Source organism: Gavialis gangeticus, unplaced genomic scaffold (genome assembly GCF_001723915.1).
Source record: "Gavialis gangeticus isolate Ggan-Ray unplaced genomic scaffold, GavGan_comp1, whole genome shotgun sequence".
Lineage (NCBI taxonomy): Eukaryota > Metazoa > Chordata > Crocodylia > Gavialidae > Gavialis > Gavialis gangeticus.
The window spans coordinates 32,604,481-32,623,890 of NW_017729025.1; the positions used below are offsets into that span (position 1 = coordinate 32,604,481).

Below are 19,410 nucleotides of genomic sequence, written 5' to 3' on the forward strand. Positions count from 1 at the left end.
TGGTGCCCTTCCTTATTAAGGGAGGCTTACAGTTTTACTTGATGGGTTGAAGCCCATGATCCACTTGGCACATCAAATAAGCCTGTGTCACACAGTGCCAGAGAGTGGATACTGAGAGGGAGAGAGAACAGGGTACAACTGGGGCTTTTTCCACTGTTCCTTTTCCACTTGCAGCCTCCAGCATTTAAGGTCTAGAAAGTTCTGATTCTGGAGCTGCACCCTTAACTCCTGTGCTTGTGGGATGCCTGTATTAAATTGTATGACATCTAATAAATGGAAAAATATGTTTTCAGTGGATCTGTCACTGTCCTTCCCAGAAACTTTTTTTCTCTCCTTTTCTTTCCAAATAGCCCCAGTCAGCATGCTTTGTGCTTTAGGAAATTGTTCGTATCATCTTGATTTCATAAAAATGGTTAGAGATGAACACGAGTATAACCTCAATAAAGATTGTACTTCTCTGCAATATATACAAAAAATTACATAATTCATTACAAAAAAATCAGCTGGATGGTAACGGAAGAAAAGCTATCTATTTACTGTCACAAACTGAACTGTGAACAAGCCGGAAACTTCAGATTTGTCTTTGAGAACTGCCTGTACAACAATCTTAGGAAAATATATTGAACTTTAATAGCATAGATACGGTGAATGTCTTCTGAGAAGTACACTAAGTACTGATAATAAAAAAGCAGCATAGAAGAGTAATGGCAAAATCATATTGAGCCACTATGCATCTTCCCAGTCACTTTCATGGGCCAGCATGCAACACATACTGATGGAATACAGCAGCACTGTCTTCATCCTCTATCTCAGAGCGGCACAACCTTTTTGGCAGATGTGCCACAAGCTAGCCACACATCCTCCCCAAATGCCACCCTGATCTCCTCCTCCTGCCTGCTTAGCAGCTCTGCTTTCTACTTCCTATCCTGCACTCCCTGCCCAATCGGCTCTTGTTTGCCATACCTGTCATTTTGTTGCCTGTCCCCTCCCCAGTCTTTCACCTGCCACACATACGCTGCCTGTGTCATATGTAGCAGGTGCACTGCAGGTTGGCCACTCCTGCTTTCTGTGTTTTTGGCTGACAGCTAGAGAGAATGAAGCCCAGATCAAAACTATTTATTCATTTTGCCTGACAGAAGTTCAAATCATTAAACTGAAATCCTTTGTATTACCCTAGTTATATCTTAATCAGCAGAGGACAGGAGAGAGCTTGCTGCTTTGGCAGGAGGGTAGGAGCTATACAGCTTTGCTATGGACAAGGCTCCTTCCACTATGGATATGGAAAAGACAAGAATGTTCATCAGTTGGTCGACATCACTGACTTGACTTAAAGAGAGCAAGTTAAGGAGGGAGATCCCAGTAGTCTTTCTTCAAGGAGAAGTGTTATTAGATTATTGTAGCCCACAATTTCAATTAAGTATGTACTATAACTGATTTGGCATTACAACTATTATGCTTTAAGCAACAAGGTGTGCAGTAAATACTATCTTTAGTACTGCCAAACATAAAAGTAACAGTGTCAGAAAAAAGTGTAAATTATACATAAGAGACTAAACAAAAATTGTTTCAATATAATCAAATATTTATTGTCAAATACATCAGAAATGTTCTACCTTTGTATTTAATAGTACTAGAAGTTATGTTAGGATGTTGCATGTATCAGTACTCTTTCATTCTATTTCAGGATTATTCTTGAAGAGATATTCTGCCTATAAACAACAACACGATAAAAGTTAAGTATTTCCCAAATCTTAAATGTGTCCAATTTTAAAATTTAACTAGTTGACAGAAGAATATTGGATAACATGACTACACAAAATGGGAGAAACTATTAAATGGCTCCCAGATGCAAGCTCTGATTGATATTCAATCAGTTTCTATGAGAATTTTTTTCATTATCAACATCCCTATTTATACAATACAATACCACCTACAGGACCCACTGCTGTCTCCTTTTTTTCTGCAAAAAGAAAAATGCAGAACCATGTACATCTTACTTCCCATTTTTTCCCTTAATATATGCAACATTTTTTGCTAAGATACCTGTTAATAAGATAAAAGCCCCACCCCTTGCTCTGTACAAATAGTCAGTCTGGTCTAAACCACTGGGAAGCCAGCAACAATGCAAGAACACTGTTTTTGAGCCACTTTTTATTGGCTAAAGTAATGCATTTGTTTTAAAACTTGACTTAATTAAAACATTTGATGAGGTTTCCTCTATCCAGTCAATACTTTTTGTTTATGGATTTAATAGAAAATGGACGAATCATCAGCACAACTTAGAACCTCCTCTTTTAGGGCTCACTCATAAACTTGGTCGGATGTTTACAGATGGCACTGACTGTGTAAGGTACTTCCTAATTTATCTGGGCAAGTCATTTACCTTGCTAAAACCTGTGTAGTGAGTGGCTGAGGCAGAGGTGGGATGAGGTCTACTCCATCCCCAAAACATCATGCAGTACATTTGACATGGCATTGACATGATGCCCATACTAGACTGTTTCTTATCATTTGATTAGCTATCTGCCTCCTGTACTTTTCATAATAGTTTTTGGTTTCGTAAACTATAGAAATTAATGTGTTTGGGCTTATTTCTGCCTGCCATGCGCCATGGACATGTGAACAAATTAACCTGTGGCAAATCAAGCAGTCCTAATTTTAAAAAGCTATGATATGAACATGTGAAAAAAACCCAGTGAGCAATTTAAGCATACCCCAAAGGTGGCAAATTTAAACTTTCAATACTTACCTTTCAATGAAGAGCCTAATTGTTTCTCATGCTTTCCAATGCACAATGTGCTTGTATGTGCACAGCTTCCATGGTGTTATGTGCTTTAGATTTATGCTTCAAACTTTGCCTCTACATTCATATATCTACAGTCTAAGTCAGCAATTCTTAACCAAAGTGCCACAGCACCTGGGGTGCCTTAAGAGCACTGTTAAGTGTATGCAAACATGATTCACGTGATAAACCCAGAAATTTCAAATAGGAATCCATAGCGTTAAAAACCTTTTAACCTGTTGTGGTCTTTCTCTACAATCCTGAGTTCTTTGCCACAGAAGAACTGCTCTATTATTTTTCTATTGTCAACAACAAAACCAAGTGAAAACTAAACACTAGCATTTTGAGGGGTGCCTCAAATCTATTCAGGGGTACTCAATTCTAAAACAATTGAGAATCACTGGTTTAAGTTAATGGGAAAGGAACAGTGCTCTAAATCTACTTTATAATGCATTATGTGACCAAAGAGATGCTGTAGTTTTCAGCACATTTTTTCCTTGAAATTCATCAAAGACCTGAGAAAAACATAATTATACTCTTACCAGAAAATCAACAGGATCAGCAGGCCTGATCTTGCAGCATTCATTTAGCCCCTGCATAAGTGTTGGCATGACATGCTTCATTAAATAGTTTCTTAGTGGAATGGACTGGGCTTCAAGTAATTCTCGCTCTTGCCTCTTCACTTCCTCTAAATGTTTGTTCTACAAGTAGTAAGCAAAGAAAGAATTTGGAAAATGAAATTTCATTCCTAAACAAAACAGCATTTGCTAAAATCTGTAGTGGTGGCTTATAGGGAAAAAATGCATCAGTTAGAAACAATAGCAATTTCTTTAAAACAAATCATTAGCAGAATATTACCACTAATATTCAGTTGTATCAGTTAATAAGGGCAGAGAAAGAATACAGCATGGTGAATAATGGGAATTTTGGTCTGCTGCTTTACCATCTAAGATTCTGAACACATCTTCCACAGTTAAAATTGCCAAGGATTAAATTATTTGCAAGTTCAAGGCAAACAAATTATTGCCATTCACTGCAAGGATTATTTATCTAAAGCTCTTGATATAGGTTCTTGTTAGAGACAGTACTGAATCAGACAGAGCACAGGTCTGATTTAGCAGGGAAATTCTTATGATTCTATAGCTTGAGAATTCATACTGCAGATAATTGAGAGATCATCAATTCTTACTGGTAGATAATCAAGATTTTGCCAGGTAATATGGGAGTAAAATGCAATGTTTTCAGTAAGAAGTTACGGAAGAAATAACTATTCTCAAAAGAGAAACAAGATTTTCTTAGGGAGATAAATCCTTTATTGAACCAACTGCATAGTTGGATAGAGTTAGACAAGTTTTTGAATGCAAGGTCTGAAAAGGAACATCTTGCATTTGAAAGCTTGTCTAACTATCCCAATTATGCAGTTGGTCCAATAAAAGATATCACCCTAAGAAATAACGTTGCATAATTCCTGGACCATCATGGCTACCACATCACTCTAACATTACCTATTTTAAAAAGATCATATTATAGTGTAGTACTACAAATGGTAAGAAATAGCAGCTAATCGTTAGTAGTGCTTGGCACCACGAAAGAATTTTTCTCAGTGTTGTCAATTTACTTCAGTATCTGCAAAAAATGACATCATAGTAATCATGTTTCATTTCATAGGATCAACATGGTAATTGAAACATTGTTAAAAGGGCACCCTACTGAGATGCTAACAGCTTCTAATACCTTAGATTTGCAGAACCATCCAGATAGCACACTTCGTAAACAGCACAAGACACCTGCAATACAACCCTCTAAGCCTGATCTTTGGTTGGAGCAGTCCAAAACCAGAGCAAAAGTTAGACCAGAAAATGGTATGGTCAATGCACACAGGACCTATTCTGATTCAGTGCACTTTCTGGAAATCCTCGCTTGGTGTAGTTCCATTGTGGTATAGCTGAAAATTGCCAACCTGTGCCAGAATCCTCAGGGGGATGTAAAGCTGTGCCCCGACAGGTTACAGAAGGCTGTCCAACTTCAGTGCAGCTGGCGGTCACAGTCTACACAGGCCATACAATTTCAGGGTAGATCCCTGGCACCCGCCCACACCAACTGCATGGGCTATGCAGGCCCTAGCCCTGACAGGGCCTTTCCTGCTCCACTGCAGTGGGAGAAGCAGATGCCAGTTGGACAGCCCTAGGTTATAACATTACTTGTCCCTGCTTATTTAGTGTCTTGCGAAGTTATTTTCCCCCAGTTCTCTTTCTCTGATTGCTCCTGGTGTCTGCACAATCTCACTGGAGTTGTATAAGCCATGAAGAAGAACACAGTCATCAAAAATCTTTTACAGGTATTTTGATGCTAGCGTGGCAAAAATTGTTTTTAGTGTACCTATATTTGATTTTTTAATTGGGGCATTAAAATGCACCCTGTGATGTGATGTGAAGCCAAATATGTGATTTGATATAAAAAACAGAGGGAAGATGTATGCTTTTTAAACAGTTTGCATGATTCTAACCAAGCATATGAGGCAGGCCCAAGTCAAATATTTTTGTATAATGTAAAATTTTACGGCAGCTAGAAAGCCTATTTCTGTTATTTTCTAAAGTGCATAAATAATTATGTTGCACAAACGTATATGCTAGCTTACCCATTCTTCCCACTTTGCCATCTTTTCAGCCCTTTCATCAGCCTCTTTACGATCCCGTTCTGCTTGCTCTTCAGCTTCTTTGGCAAGGCGTTCTTCTGCCTTTTTATGTTCTAGTTCTGCTTTTTCTTCCTTTGTCAAACCATAATTTCGAGGCTCCCCAATTTCTTTGATCATCTCTTTTACAAGAATTCTGTTCTCTGGATCCTCCAACTTTGCTACATCTTTCAAACACAAAGAGAAAAAGCTGAGTCAGTGACACAAGAACAGAAACAGGCTGGGGAGTTTAGGTGGGAGTTTGGCCCAGCTACTTTTTTTACCCTTCCTTCATTGTAAGCCTGCTGAGTAGAAGAAGGCAAAGGAGGAAGAAATCATTTTCTAGGAAGTAGCAGCAGAAGAGGATGAAGAAGCTAGCAGACAAATCAACAAAATGGCTGGAAGATATCACAGTGCCAAAGCCATTGCCAATGCCTGCTTTTCCTATGCCTGTAGCTGTGTGAGCTCTGTCCAGGGGGTGCCACTGACCACTGAGGTTTCCATCCAGGTCCTGAACTGGCTTTGCAGGGACTACAGCCTGCATGACCTTGCCTAAAACAGCCAAGTGGAACAGTGCTACTGGTATGAGAGGTGCCTCCTGGTGGATTCCCTTATGAACCAGAAAAGAGCTACAGAAGAAGGTGGCTAGGCTCAGAAACATCCCTACATATAAGGACTTCATCAATTTGATGCACAGAGACACCCACCATCACGCTAGAGGGACAGCCAGAGGGCAAAGATACTCAGGAACCTCAACATTGTAATTGACTTTTTAAATAAAATATTAAATTAGCATCAATATTTGGTGTAAAAAAATGTGGGAAGCATATAGATACCTTCAGAGTCAAAACCCTGTTAAGAATTATAACATTGCTTTTCATAGATAAAAAATCTTTTATTTCATAATCTCAGTTACTAATGACACCTCACATAACATGCCTGTTGTCAGCCCCAGTATGCAAATGAGAAAACAGACAAAGAAATTTAAGTAATGTTCACAATTGTTAATGAGTCACTGGAGAAAAGAACAAAATCTAGAAATCTTGATACCCAGTTCTCTGTTCCAACTATGTTGCAGACATTAAAAAAAAAACTTGCAAGACCACATTTTACACAAATCTTCTTTTAACTGGTCATCCTAGCTGATAGTAAAATCACTGTAAAATATAAATAGTAATTTGGATCAATGATAAAAAAAGAACACCAAGGAAATTTCTCTAGCCTCTAACAAAATTAAATCCTCCCACTGAACTTAAAACAGCCAATACATTTCCCCCACGAGAAATATGAGGAAATAATCAGGCTTTTCTGTCTGATCAACAGATCATGACTTCTGGAGTTTGATGGACCAACAGTGGGCCATGAGATAGGATCAGCAGAAGTAGCTGAGTTGAAGATCCCTCACTGAACTTATCCTTCCCATTAGTCCTCTACTGTTTACAACAGAAAGCTGAAAGCTTGTACACCTCAGCTGATTGCAACTTGCAGCATTATCATCCAAGGACAGAAACAGTTGCTAAGGTAACGAGGATGAAGCTTCTTGTTTTAAAAATGAAAATTAACCCTTTAAATTGCATATGGAAATCAACTAGAAACCAGTGAAGATCATGAAGCACAGACGTGATGTATCTGAAAGAAACAAGCAGAATGCCTCCTTTGAAGAGTTCTGGAATAGTCATCAGAAATGAAACACTGCAGTAACCTAAGCATCACATGAAATCTCCATCCAAAATAGGAAAAGCAAAAATCACAATCTCTGGGTTTTTCTTCTTTTAAGCATGCACAGGTTTTAAATCAACCAACCTTTTCTTGGAAAGTGCTATTACCTGGACATCCAGAAAAGTGGACTGCTAAAAATAGATAAACTGTATGAGTTTCTGAGTAAGTACAATTTTCCCATCTATAATAGTGAACGAATATTCCAGTGATGCTGTAGGTACAATCTTATTTACATTTGCTCTACAGCTTCCACTAAAAATATTTAGGTTATTTTTTGCAAAATTATGGAAGAAACACATACTATATTTCTAACAGTTTATATATAAATGACTACTATTACATACCTATAAACTGTGGATGTATTTCAAGTTCATCAAAATAGTTAAGAACAGTTTCATCTTCAGTGTTTAATTCCCTGAAGAGACTCAGAGATCTCAAGAATCGGTCCTGTGTATAATGAGTTCCAGCAACAACAGTTTCTGGAAGATTCATTACTCGGTTTTTTAGGAATTCATCAGAAGCATTCAAAGAAATAACAAATTCTGTAATGAAAAACATATTTCTGAGAGTTAAAGGCAATATCATAATTTTCTTTTTCCAGCATCTATTATTTGTAAGTAACATATTCCTAACTAATGAAAAGATCAGTATGCACTGAACAGAAATTGAATTCAAATCTCCATAAAAACTGCATTGGGGAATGCCTTACTGAAACTATAAAATTATAGCAGTTCACCAATATTTAATAATAAATAAAAATATTCTTTAAAAAATCCTATTATTTCAGTAAAATTGAGAAGTTAAATTCAAAGCTACAGACTACCCTTTATCACCCCTACTTACTGATCTCATAAAGGCTTATCCTGAAGTAATAGACTAGTCATGGTTTGACTAACAGTAATAGAATCTAAATCTAAGGCTCAAAAGAGAACTGTACACAGTAATCAAAATACCTTAAACAGGAGACTATAAAAGATTTATTTCTTTGGACACACTACTCATATTAATCGCACTGAAGAACTTAGTAACTCATTGTACTCAAAGGGTGCTCAAGCTATCAATTACTATACTGGGATTTTTAATTTCATAAATGTATCTGCTCTTGCCTAAGCAAACTTTCATGTAGTTGAGAAATACACAGAAAAAAATATGTCTGACACAATATAATTTTATACCAGTTGCCTCCACTACAATGACAGAAGGGAAAAAAGCAGGCGTTCAAACGTCTCTTTTACTGATTTTACTTTATATAAATTTAACAATCTCATAATTTTATTATTAATAAATAAACCCTGGCAATTTTTTCTTGGGAAAAAAGCAAAAGTCAAAGGATTTTTTTGCCTGAGTGTAGACTAATTGCCTCCTTTATCATAATATTTTCTCATATTCCTATTTAGTATGATTTTTAAATGCCACTCTAAGATGGTAAAGCAGTTTAACAAAGTCAGCAGGTGACATCTCATTTCTTGGGAAAAACCAGACACAGCCCAACTATAAACAAATCTTCAGAAAAGAAACAGAAATGCTTCCAAGCCTACTCAGGCTTGTAACCACAGTCTGGGGTTAAGAACACAGCTTTCACTTAGACAATGGCTCTTCTTCTTTTTCCAGAACAACTGTTTTTTGTACCTCCGTATGTGGAAAAACTATTACCAGGAACAAAGTGATATCTGCAGCCTATGACAACAATTTATTCATAGTTTCACTTAAAAATGTGTCAATTTAATATAAAAAGATTGTTTGCTTCAAAAGTTGTTATCTTCATAATGTTAAAGCCTGCCTAAAAATCTCAGCTCACATCTTTGTTACATTGATTATAAGGACCACTGTACATTGAATTCCATCAGAGAAAGAAAGTGTTTTGAAGAAAATGCAAAGTGTTTTCATCTTCCAGTAAAGCCAGTAGGTCACTGTATTGCTGAAGACATTGAACACTTTGCAGAATCAGACTATACCATGGCTATCTGTCCTAATTCAGACAAAACTCACACTGAAATTAAAGAAAGTAAAGAAACCAAGGGATTTGACCCTGCATGTGTAGGTCCAAAAGTACATTTTTAGATATAAAATTTTATAAAAATACAAAATCAATTTAGCAATATACTGTATTTCAGGACATGGTGCTAAAAAGTGAAAAAGGGTCTGTTTAAACTGATTGTTTTAGCTGCTAAGATCTGGGTATAGATTTTTATGCTTATTCCACCACAGCTGATGTAATAAGTAACAAAACATGGCAGTTATTACTATTGTAATAATTTAGTAGTTAATGGTATTTTCCCCACATAAATTAGATATTAATTTATTTGCTTTCCAGTACAAGATGCAACAGTACTATGTCAGTTAGGCAACTATTTTTGTTCAATGGAATGAAAGAAAAATGTGGTATTTTGAAACTTACTAATAATTAAAGTGCTCTTTAAAAATATGTTTATTTAAGCAAGCATATCAAATCTTACCAGGAATAATTATTTTATCATAGCGAGGCATTTTGCCTTTGGTCTCTTCCTCTTCATCCTCATCTTCAACTAAAAGTAAAACACAATTAACATTGCCATCTCAAGTTGCTACTTAATACAGTGATAAAAAGACTTAATAACAATGTCAGTCCTTTATATAATACGAATACTTTATAAATCCAAGTCATAACCACAAACGTTTAAGTTTGGCAGGTAAGTAATTCAGTAAACATCTAGATACTTTTAAATAAAAATTGAAAATGTTGGCAAAGTTCCAATATTTAGAAGTGTTAAAAGTTTTAGTCTTCAAAATGAGCCTGGTACATCCTCTACTTAAATATACTTTTATATTGTACATAACTAACTGAAGATCTGCTGACAAAGATCCTGTCAGCTACCCCAGAATCTGTCAACGTAAAGAATTAGTTGGCATTTAATTCCATGTGCTGACAGACGCACTCATACCAACTCTCTTCCAAGGGTATGGCTACATCTTTTAGACTGCCTATACACGTGCTTGTTGGCATTCTGATTAGAACAAAACCACATTGGAGCAGACTCAAATAATCAAGTCTGCTCTATGTTCTAATTAGAACACTGCAGTATCACATGTATTAAGCCCCTGCGTGGTTTAAAATGGTTGCAGGGTACTTTAACTAGACTTCATTGAATGAGGTTTAGATAAAGTATCCCATGGCCATGTTTAAACGTGCGCAGGCATAATACATGTGGCAGTGAGGTGTTTTAATTAGACAGTCAGCTCAGGAACTGCTCTAACTAAACCTTCCTAAACCCCTGCCACCTCCAAGCACATGTATAAGCAGCCCTAATGTTTACAGATTTAGGAACTTGAGAGCAGATTCCTAATAACAACAACAACAACAACAACAACAACAACAACAACAGTAATACCAAGTACAGCAGAACTTACGATTAAAGAGATCTTTTGCCTGGTCATAGGTCTTTGGGAAGCCATCCAAAACATATCCCTGATTCTTACAAGGCATAGACTTTAGCTTTTCTTTCATGAATTTAATCACATGATGATCATCTAAACGACCTAAAAATCCAAAAGGTAACTTAACATATACATTCAAATACAGTCAACTTGTATCTGCTTTATAGAGAGGATGAATATCTGAATTATTTTACTAACAGGTTCAGAGAAATATCCTAAAGTCTTTGAGTTAATAGCTGAGAAAGCCTAACTGTCTGTAAAACCCATGCAAAAAAAAAAGCAGAGTGGCTCATGCAGGGGCAGCCCATGCCGCTCAAAACTGGAGTCTGGCTGGCCAGAGCCACACTCCAGCTGCTGGCCAGGCTCCGAGTGGCAGGATCGCCACTGTTGCAGCCTTAAGAGGCCCCCAGATAAGGCTGCTGAGGCCAACCTAGTACTGGTCCCAGACTCCCCTACCCCACCTGGGGTAACCTACTGTGTGCCAGAGGGCACAGGCACAGGTGTTCCCCGGGGACAACTAGCAGATACACAAGCTGCTGGTTGTTCCTAGGGAACCAAACGTCCACACTTATGTAGACGTGGCCATGGGGTGTGCCCAGAAAAGCACACGTGCATTTCCTGGGAGACAAGCAGCAGTGGCACATAGTTGTGCTGCAGCAACTTGTCTCCAGGGAACACCCGTGTACACATGCTCTGGCGTGCAGCAAGTTGCCCAGGTGGGGTAAGGTACAGCACCTGGGGTGGCCCCAGCAGCTTTACCTGGGGGTCTCCTAGGACTCCAGCAGAGTTGACTGGGGCATGAGGAGCCTGGCTGGCAGCTGGAGTGTGGCTCTGGCCACCCATGCTCTGGTTTTGGGCAGTGCATGTGCAACCCCACTTTTTTCTGCAACACATTTGTTTTGACACTAGAATTTCCCAGTGTCAAAAAACCCCCCCTGCCGCACTACAGATTAACAGTGTGGCAAGTGCTTTAAGAACTGCATATAGTACAATTTGTTAGGTATATAATGAAAGACTTTTTTTGTATTTTCATTTATATTTCTAAGAATGTTTATATTACCAAGGAATCAATAGAGCCAAAAAATAAATGAGGAACGTTGGGACAATGCATTGGTAAGGGCATGGTGACATAATATCACTTAAAACACTTAGATTTTTTCTCTGACTACCTGAAAGTGCTCAGAAACCTTTATAGAAAGAAAAATCACAGAAATGTTGAGTTTGAAAAATGTTTACATTCACGCTTTTCACTTTCATTTAACATTACTATTTTGTCACCTATTTGAGAGCCTTATTCTTACTTGTACATAGGTAAACTGAGATGGTATTTGATTTAGTGACTTCAACAAGATCACTGAACAAATAAATAGCAATGAAACTAAGTGTACTAGAAATAAAAACAAATGTCCTGCTTTTTATTCCTCCCATAATAACTGACTTCAACTCCCTCCTCTCTTTTTATGCAGCTTTTACATGGCTTAGTTAAATATTTATAAGCCATTGTAGTAAAAATATTTTGAGTATAAAAGTTTTCATTATTTTAAACAATGAAGCAAAGTCCATGAGTCACTCCCATTTATATATATCAATATAGATATAACTATATAGATAGATATATACAGTAAAAACTGCGTTATCCGGCACCTTACAAACTGGCATGCTCTATTAACCAGCATGCTGGCTTGTAAGGTAAAAGCAAAACCAGAAGCGCCCACTGTGGCACTTCTAGTTTTGCTGACCCCCCATGGCCCGGGGCATAGCAGCCTGTGTAGGGCCCCCTCCCTGTCCCCTAGCACACTGATGCAGTGAGAGGGGCGGCGGTGCAGCGGGAGAGGTGGTGGCACACCAGATGCAACAGGAGAGGCAGCAGCCCGAACAGGCAAAGATGCCTGTTTGAGCCTCTCAGGTAACTGGCATATTTGGTTATCCGGCACTCCCCATTCTGCATGAGTGCCAGATAACAAAGCTTTTGCTGTATATCTCATAGTTCATAGTTTCACAGTTTTGAGGGTCGGAAGGGACCTGAGAAGATCATCTAGTCCGACCCCCTGCCATGGCAGGAAAGAGTACTGGGGTCAAACGACCCCAGCAAGGTGTTCATCTAACTATTTATATCGATATAGATGTAGATACATATAAGGAAAAAAGATGGAGCATGCACCAATTTTTTATGTGCACCCCAATTTTCATAGATTTCATAGCTATTAGGGGCTGGAAGGGACCTCGTGAGATCATCAAGTCCATCCCCCCTGCCAGAGGCAGGAAGTCTGCAGGGATCCGATGATCCCAGCAAGATAAACATCCAAATGCCTTTTGAATAAGTCCAGAGTAGGTGCTTGCACCACCTCTGCGGGGAGTCTGGTTCCAGACCTTGGACATTCAGACTGTAAAGAAGTTCTTCCTTATATCGTGTCTGAATTGGCCTTCTAGAAGTTTGTGGCCATTGGGCCTAGTTATCCCTTGGGGAGCCCTGGTGAACAACTATTCTCCCAGGTCCTGATGCATCCCCTCCCCCTTATATACTTATAGGCAACCACCAAGTCCCCCCAGAACCTTCTCTTCTCCAGGCTGAAGAGTCCCATGTCCCTCAGCCTCTCCTCATAAGGCTTGCTCTCTTGGCCTTTCATCATACAGGTGGCTCTCCTCTGAACTCTCTCGAGCTTATCCGCATCCCTCCTGAAGTGAGAGGCCCAAAATCAGACGCAGCACTCCCCCTGTGGCCTCATTAAGGCCGAGTAAAGCGGGAGGATGACGCCCTCGGTTTTGCTCAAGATGCTTCAGTAGATGCATGCCGGAGTTTGGTTTGCTCTGATGGCCATGGCATCACATTGGGGGCTCATGTTCATCTTGTGGTCAGTCAAGACCCCCAAGTCCATTTCGGTTGCAGTGCTAATAAGCGTAGCACCTCTGAGCCTATAAGTAGGATGCTGTTTTTTCTCCCAAGGTGGAATACCCTGCATCTCTCTACATTGAATGCCATCAGGTTTTGGTCTGCCCACTTTGTGTGTCCGGGTCGGCCTGTATCCCCAGCCCGTCCTCCAGTGTGACTGCCTTCCCCCACAGTTTAGTGTAGTTCGTGAACTTTGCCAGTCTACATCTGACACCCAAATCCAGATCATTAATGAAGATACTGAAGAGTACCGGCCCAAGCACTGAGCCCTGGGGGACTCCGCTTGTAACCTTGTTGATTTGTTCCCATCAGCTACTACCCTTTGGGTCCAACCCTGAAGCCAGTTCCCCAGCCATCAGACTGTTAGATGGTCGAGGCCACTGTTCCCCAGCTTGGTCATGAGGACATCATGGGAGACCAAGTCAAAGGCCTTCTTGAAGTCCAGATAAATGACATCAACCTAGCCTCCCTTGTCCAGGCAATGTTTTACCTGGTCATAGAAGGAGATGAGGTTGGTCAGGCAACACCTTCCAGTAATAAAACCATGTTGGCTGGCATTTGGTAAGTTGCCTTCCATTAGCCAGGTGCAGATGGATCCCTTGATAATTTTTTCCAAGATCTTTCCAGGGATGGACATCAGACTGATAGGTCTGTAATTCCCTGGATCTTCTTTCTTCCCTTTCTTGAAAACTGAGACCACACTGGGTCTTTTCCAGTCTTCTGCGACACCACCCAAGCACCACAAGCTTTCAAATGTCTTGGCCATAGGGCATGTTGTGATGTCCAACAGCTCTTTTAAAACTCTCGCGTGTAATCCATCTGGGCCTGCAGATTTGTGGATGTTAAGCCTCTCGAGGTGTTCTCTCACTTGATAGACGTCAATTGTGGGCCCATCTCTTGAGCCCTGGTTGCTTTGCATCCTGAGTAGAAAACTTATGCAACGTAATCGTTTAGGAGATTGGCCTTTTCTTGTGCGTCAGACGTCAGCTGCCCCATTTGATCTCACAGGGGGCCAATGTTGCTTTTGTTCTTCCTCTGACTTCCCACATATCTGAAGAATGACTTTTTGTTATCCTTGATTCTGATGGCTAGCCTGACCTTGGCTTCCCCGCCCTCTGACTGCACTTCCTGCGGGACGGGATGGACTTCCCTTGCGCATTTAGGATTGAGTTCTTTAGGAATAACCATTCCTCATGGACTCCCCTTCCTAGGGGGCCATGGTCCATTAGTGCCTGACTGACCAGTCTCCTGAGTTTGTGGAAGTCAGCCTTCCCAAAGTTGAGGATTTCTGTTTTACTGAGGGCTTTGCTCAACCTGTGTTGGACAGAGAAAGTAATCAGATTACAGTCACTGTCACCAAGCTTGCCCTCGATCCTCAGATCACTAACCAGATCATCCCCTCTGGCCAGAACCAGATCCAGCAGTGCCTCTCTCGTAGTTGGCCCATAGACCTCTTGCATTAGGTACAGGTCGTCAATAGAGGTGAGGAAGTTACACGACCAGTCAGACCTGACTGTGCGCTCATCCCACAAGATTTCAGGGAGGTTGAAGTCTCCCATGACAATCATACATTGGGAACGTGCAGCCTTGGCCAGTTCTCTATTGAATTCAAGATCCAGGTGTTCTTCTTGGTTAGGAGGTCTGTAACAGACTCCTACAAGTATATCCCCTTCCCCATGTTCCTCCCATATTTTAACCCAGAGGGTCTCAAGACGCCCTCCATGATTAATGGGGGAGTGTCCCTATTCTACGTGTCTCTCTATTCATGTGATGAGAGGATCAGGGCTCCCTGAAGCGGGCGTATTAAGGGTGTTCCTGCCCAGATTTATGGGAGAGTATTTTTGTCTAGCTTGTCTGCCCAATCTTGCCTGCCATGACTTGATGTACTTAGAATAAAGAAGGAGGGAGGCTAGCCACCCCACTCAGCTGCTATCCTTGTAAAATACGCTCGATAATCGGATATTTACAGGCTGGGTATTGGTGAGCCCCCTTTCACTAAACATTTAAGTGCCACTGAGGGCTGCAGGGTCCAACTGCACAAACGCCCTGGTCTGCACTCATGGTTTGGCTGTCTTCTCCACCACAGGTTGGTTGTGGTGTGGGTAGTCCATTCCTGGGTCCCGTTGATCGTCTCTCCTTGACTGTTCACTTTCAGATAAGCGTGGAGACTCCTCCAAGTCTCAAAGGGAGAAAGCTCCTTGCTTTTGTCCCTTTACCCCTGCTGGGGTGGTCTTTGCTGTTCTCTTCTTTAGTATAGTGAACCCCGCCTCTGCAGCAGATGGACTTCACTTTGAAAGGATTCTTCAGCCATGGACAACCCCGCTACACCCAAAGAGGACGCCTGCAATGAGGCTATATGGACTGAGACACTTTCTTCAACCTACTTCCTCCACCACTGAAGACCATTGTACAGGTTTGTGTGCATCTATCTTCTTCCTCTCTCAGTGCCGTGAACACCCTCCCTCCCTTTCCCCCACCCCTGGGCTTAGTTAGCTAACATTGTATTTTTTGTAACCTACTTGCGTTCTGCTTCTCACCCCCATCCCTCTAATGTTAGTTCCTCGTTCAGGCGATTTGTATTCCCTACTGGCTTTGTTATCTTTCGGGATTCACAATCCTAAACATCTACTGATACATCTACTGATACATCTGCTAGCCTCTCTCAAACTCACTTTCACTTTCTTCCCTCTCTCTTCCGGTTGCTGTGGGGCACGGTTTTTGATGATTGCTCCTTGTCCCGCACCCAGCCAACTGGAACCAACAAGAGCTGATAAATCACACTGTTCCTGCCCTCTGTGCATCCTGCTCCCTGACTTTTGTCCTGTTCTTTAGTAAGTATTTGTGCTTGGGGCATCTGCCCTGGCACTTCTTACTTTCTTCAGTTCTGACAACATGATCTTCACTGCCACAGTTAATGAATTCAGTTCAGTGTACTGCTCCTTGACCTAGAGAGCTACACCCCCACCCCTCTTCCCAACACAATCTCTCCTGTTGACTATACCTACCAACCAGTCATAGGAGGAGTCCCACCAGGTCTCCGTTATCCCTAGAAGGTCATAATCATTATCAGTCAGGAGAAGAGCCAGCTCCTCTTGCTTGTTATCCAAACTCCTGGCATTTGTGTACATGCAGTTGAGTCTGGCATGGGAAGCCCTAGGCTTCTTTATGTGATGGGACGTAACCTTTCCTTGGGCTCTCATCAGAGTGGGTTCCCTTGGACTACCTAAAGCTGTTACTGCTGTGATTGGCGTGACCTGGGCTAGAACTGTTGATAGACTGCCCATTCCCCAGCGATCTTAGTTTAAAGCCCTGTCAAGTAGATCAGCTTCTTCCCTTTCTAGGTGAGGTGGAGGCCATCCCTTCCCAACAGTCCACAACCTCTCTCACTGAAGTGCAGTGTGGGCAAAAAAGCCAAAACCCTTGCAATGGCACCAGAGACTAATTTTGTTTAGAAGCACAAGGACAAAAGCACACATGGCTTTAAATACCAATGAATTATGACTAATACATTTGAAATTATATGGCATTTTCTCCATCCATGGACCTTAAACATGGTAAACACAGTTTACCTTTTACACACAGGGAAAATGAAGCACAAAGAAATCCACTAGTCCAAGGTTGCATAGTGATATAGACACAAATAAGAAAAGAAGCCTAATAAGAAAGACAGTGACAGACAGAACTGGCTGCCATTTCATCTGTAACAACATTTTAAATTACATTAAACATGTTCTCACTTCTGAAGTGATAAGCAGCATATAATTAATGAGAAAAATATGTCTACAAGACAAAGTTTTTTTCTTCCAATCAGCGTGAGGAAAAAGGCCCTTGTCTTACATTCTCATACAAGGAAACCACATTAAATACATCAATATACTATCATTAAACTGCTGCTAAAAGCATCATATGCTCAGTACTGAAACCTAACTATGAAGCTGATTTAAATGCAGCTAACACTGAATATGACTATAAAATACATGGCCTGCATTGGACAAACATGCTAACAAGACTCTACCACAAGGATTTGTTAGTATAAACCACCTAAATAAACTATATGGTAGTGGCCACTGAGTGCAGTCTCCCTCAGTACTGACTCTTTTTCAAGTCTTAGTGAGCCACCACACAGCATACATTTCAATTTCTTCTTCACTCCCACAGCGGAGCTGCACATTTCTTTCCCATTTCCAATGATTCCTGTTTCTTCACCAGCCTTAAATGTCTAGCAAACATCACCAAATGGGGCCCCAAAGAGTTCACCCAGAATCGCTATGTTGCCCCCCATCTCTCAGCCCATTGAATATGATTAGTGTGGTCCCACCCTCCATGAAGTAAACCTAAAGCAGGTTGCCCTGTGTTTTATCTGCATTTTTGGAGGATCCCAGGACTTGTGACAAGAACATCCAGTTTCAGTCATGAGTGGGGGCCTAGTTAGCACATGGATCCTTCGTGGGGGCGTATCTGGAATACACACATATACTGAGCAGTGCTGAGCTGTGGGGTCACTGTGGCCTGAGTTTATGATGACATTCCCACCAACAATTAGATTTTATACATGGAAAATGTACAAATTTGTTATAATTTTCTATGTATAGAATCTAAGTATTGGAGGGTTATCTTAAATTCATCCCCACCACCACTGTAGTGAGGAAAGCAGTGGTAGGAAGGGCAGGCAAAGAGAGAGGCAGTAGGGTGGCAGGTGATAGGGGGCATGTGGTGTGGAGGCAGTGGTGAAGGCAGGTGGTGGGGGGCGAGGCAGTTTCCCCCTGCCACCTGTTCCCCCTCAGCACTTACCCCACCTTGTGCCTGCTCCCGCCACACCCTTGAGCCCTTGTCCTCCCATCTCCTCCCTACCTGCTTTCTCTGTATCCCCTCTGTGTTGCTTCCCCACCTCACACTCTGTCTTCCCCACCAATGAGCCTCTGCCCCCTGCCTGCCCCTCCTTCCTTCCCCTGCCCCCTGCCCATTACTCTTGCTTCATGTTAGCAAGCTCCATTCCCACTGCAGCCTGGGATGTGGAGCCTAGCCCCAGGCCAGCCCCAGAAAAACAGGGCTGCCAGGGGACCAAGCTGGGGCCATGCTCCATGCCCCAGGCTGCAGTAGGGATGGAGCCTGGAAGCATGGAGCAAAAGTAAGCAGGGTATGATGGGTGAGGGGTGGAGGTCAAACAAGGAGAAGGGTTCAGGGACATGAGACTGTGGGGCAGAGAGAGAGGTAGCGGTTCAGATGTGGTAGGGGGCAGGCAGTAGCTTCAGGGTTGAAGCCGAAGCTGGAGCCACAGCAGCTGTTGGCCCTCTTCTCCTATTCGATTCCAAGATGAGGGGCTTTTTCCCCTAATAGTTAAATGGGAAAAAAAAATCTTGTCTTGGAATCAGGTAAAGATGGTATGTAAAAATATATAAATGCTACCATTATAGAAGTTTTTTCAGTATCTAAAAAAGCATACAATTGTTAATAGGTACACTGAGTCAAAATCTGTCTTTTGTTCCTCTTGTATAACCCTGGTCCTTTCAGGGATTACACAAAGGGAAGTGAAAATAATATTGGACACATTTGACTTGGTTCTTGAGTTGTATAAAAAATCAGAGTGTATGTCCCTTGCCTTCAATGGGCTTTATAAATTCAGATGGAGCAGACAAACTAATGCTCTGTTCCTTCATTGATACAGAAATTACATTTGTTAATTAAAAGCCAGATTACGCTTTTCAGTACTTGGGCGCAGACAGAAGTGGCAATGTCCACCATATCTGGCCACAGAGAGTGGTCTATAGCTAAGACCAAACACAACTGAGGGGTGCAGACAGTTTAAAAATGGCCAATTGGGTGAAAATTTGAACCCTCATTGCATCAGGGGTCAGATGAAGATGTTTCACAACTTCTGTTTGTCTGCCGGCCAGCCTGTTACTGTTTTCAGAATGGGAGGAGGGGAAAGGAGAG

At 41.2% G+C, this 19,410-nt stretch overlaps 1 protein-coding gene across 1 annotated transcript in view; it reads right to left on the bottom strand.

The window, feature by feature from the left end:
• Positions 1-1,556: 1,556 nt before the first annotated feature.
• AK7 (adenylate kinase 7) overlaps positions 1,557-19,410 on the bottom strand; it is a gene marked incomplete at its 5' end in the record, with an annotated part of 44,424 nt that continues 26,570 nt past the window's right edge. Inside the window, 6 exons of the mRNA XM_019519903.1 lie at positions 1,557-1,709; positions 3,325-3,483; positions 5,421-5,641; positions 7,517-7,714; positions 9,629-9,697; positions 10,560-10,688. Coding sequence (XP_019375448.1) covers positions 1,671-1,709; positions 3,325-3,483; positions 5,421-5,641; positions 7,517-7,714; positions 9,629-9,697; positions 10,560-10,688 — 815 coding nt within the window. The remainder of the gene's footprint in view (positions 1,710-3,324; positions 3,484-5,420; positions 5,642-7,516; positions 7,715-9,628; positions 9,698-10,559; positions 10,689-19,410) is intronic.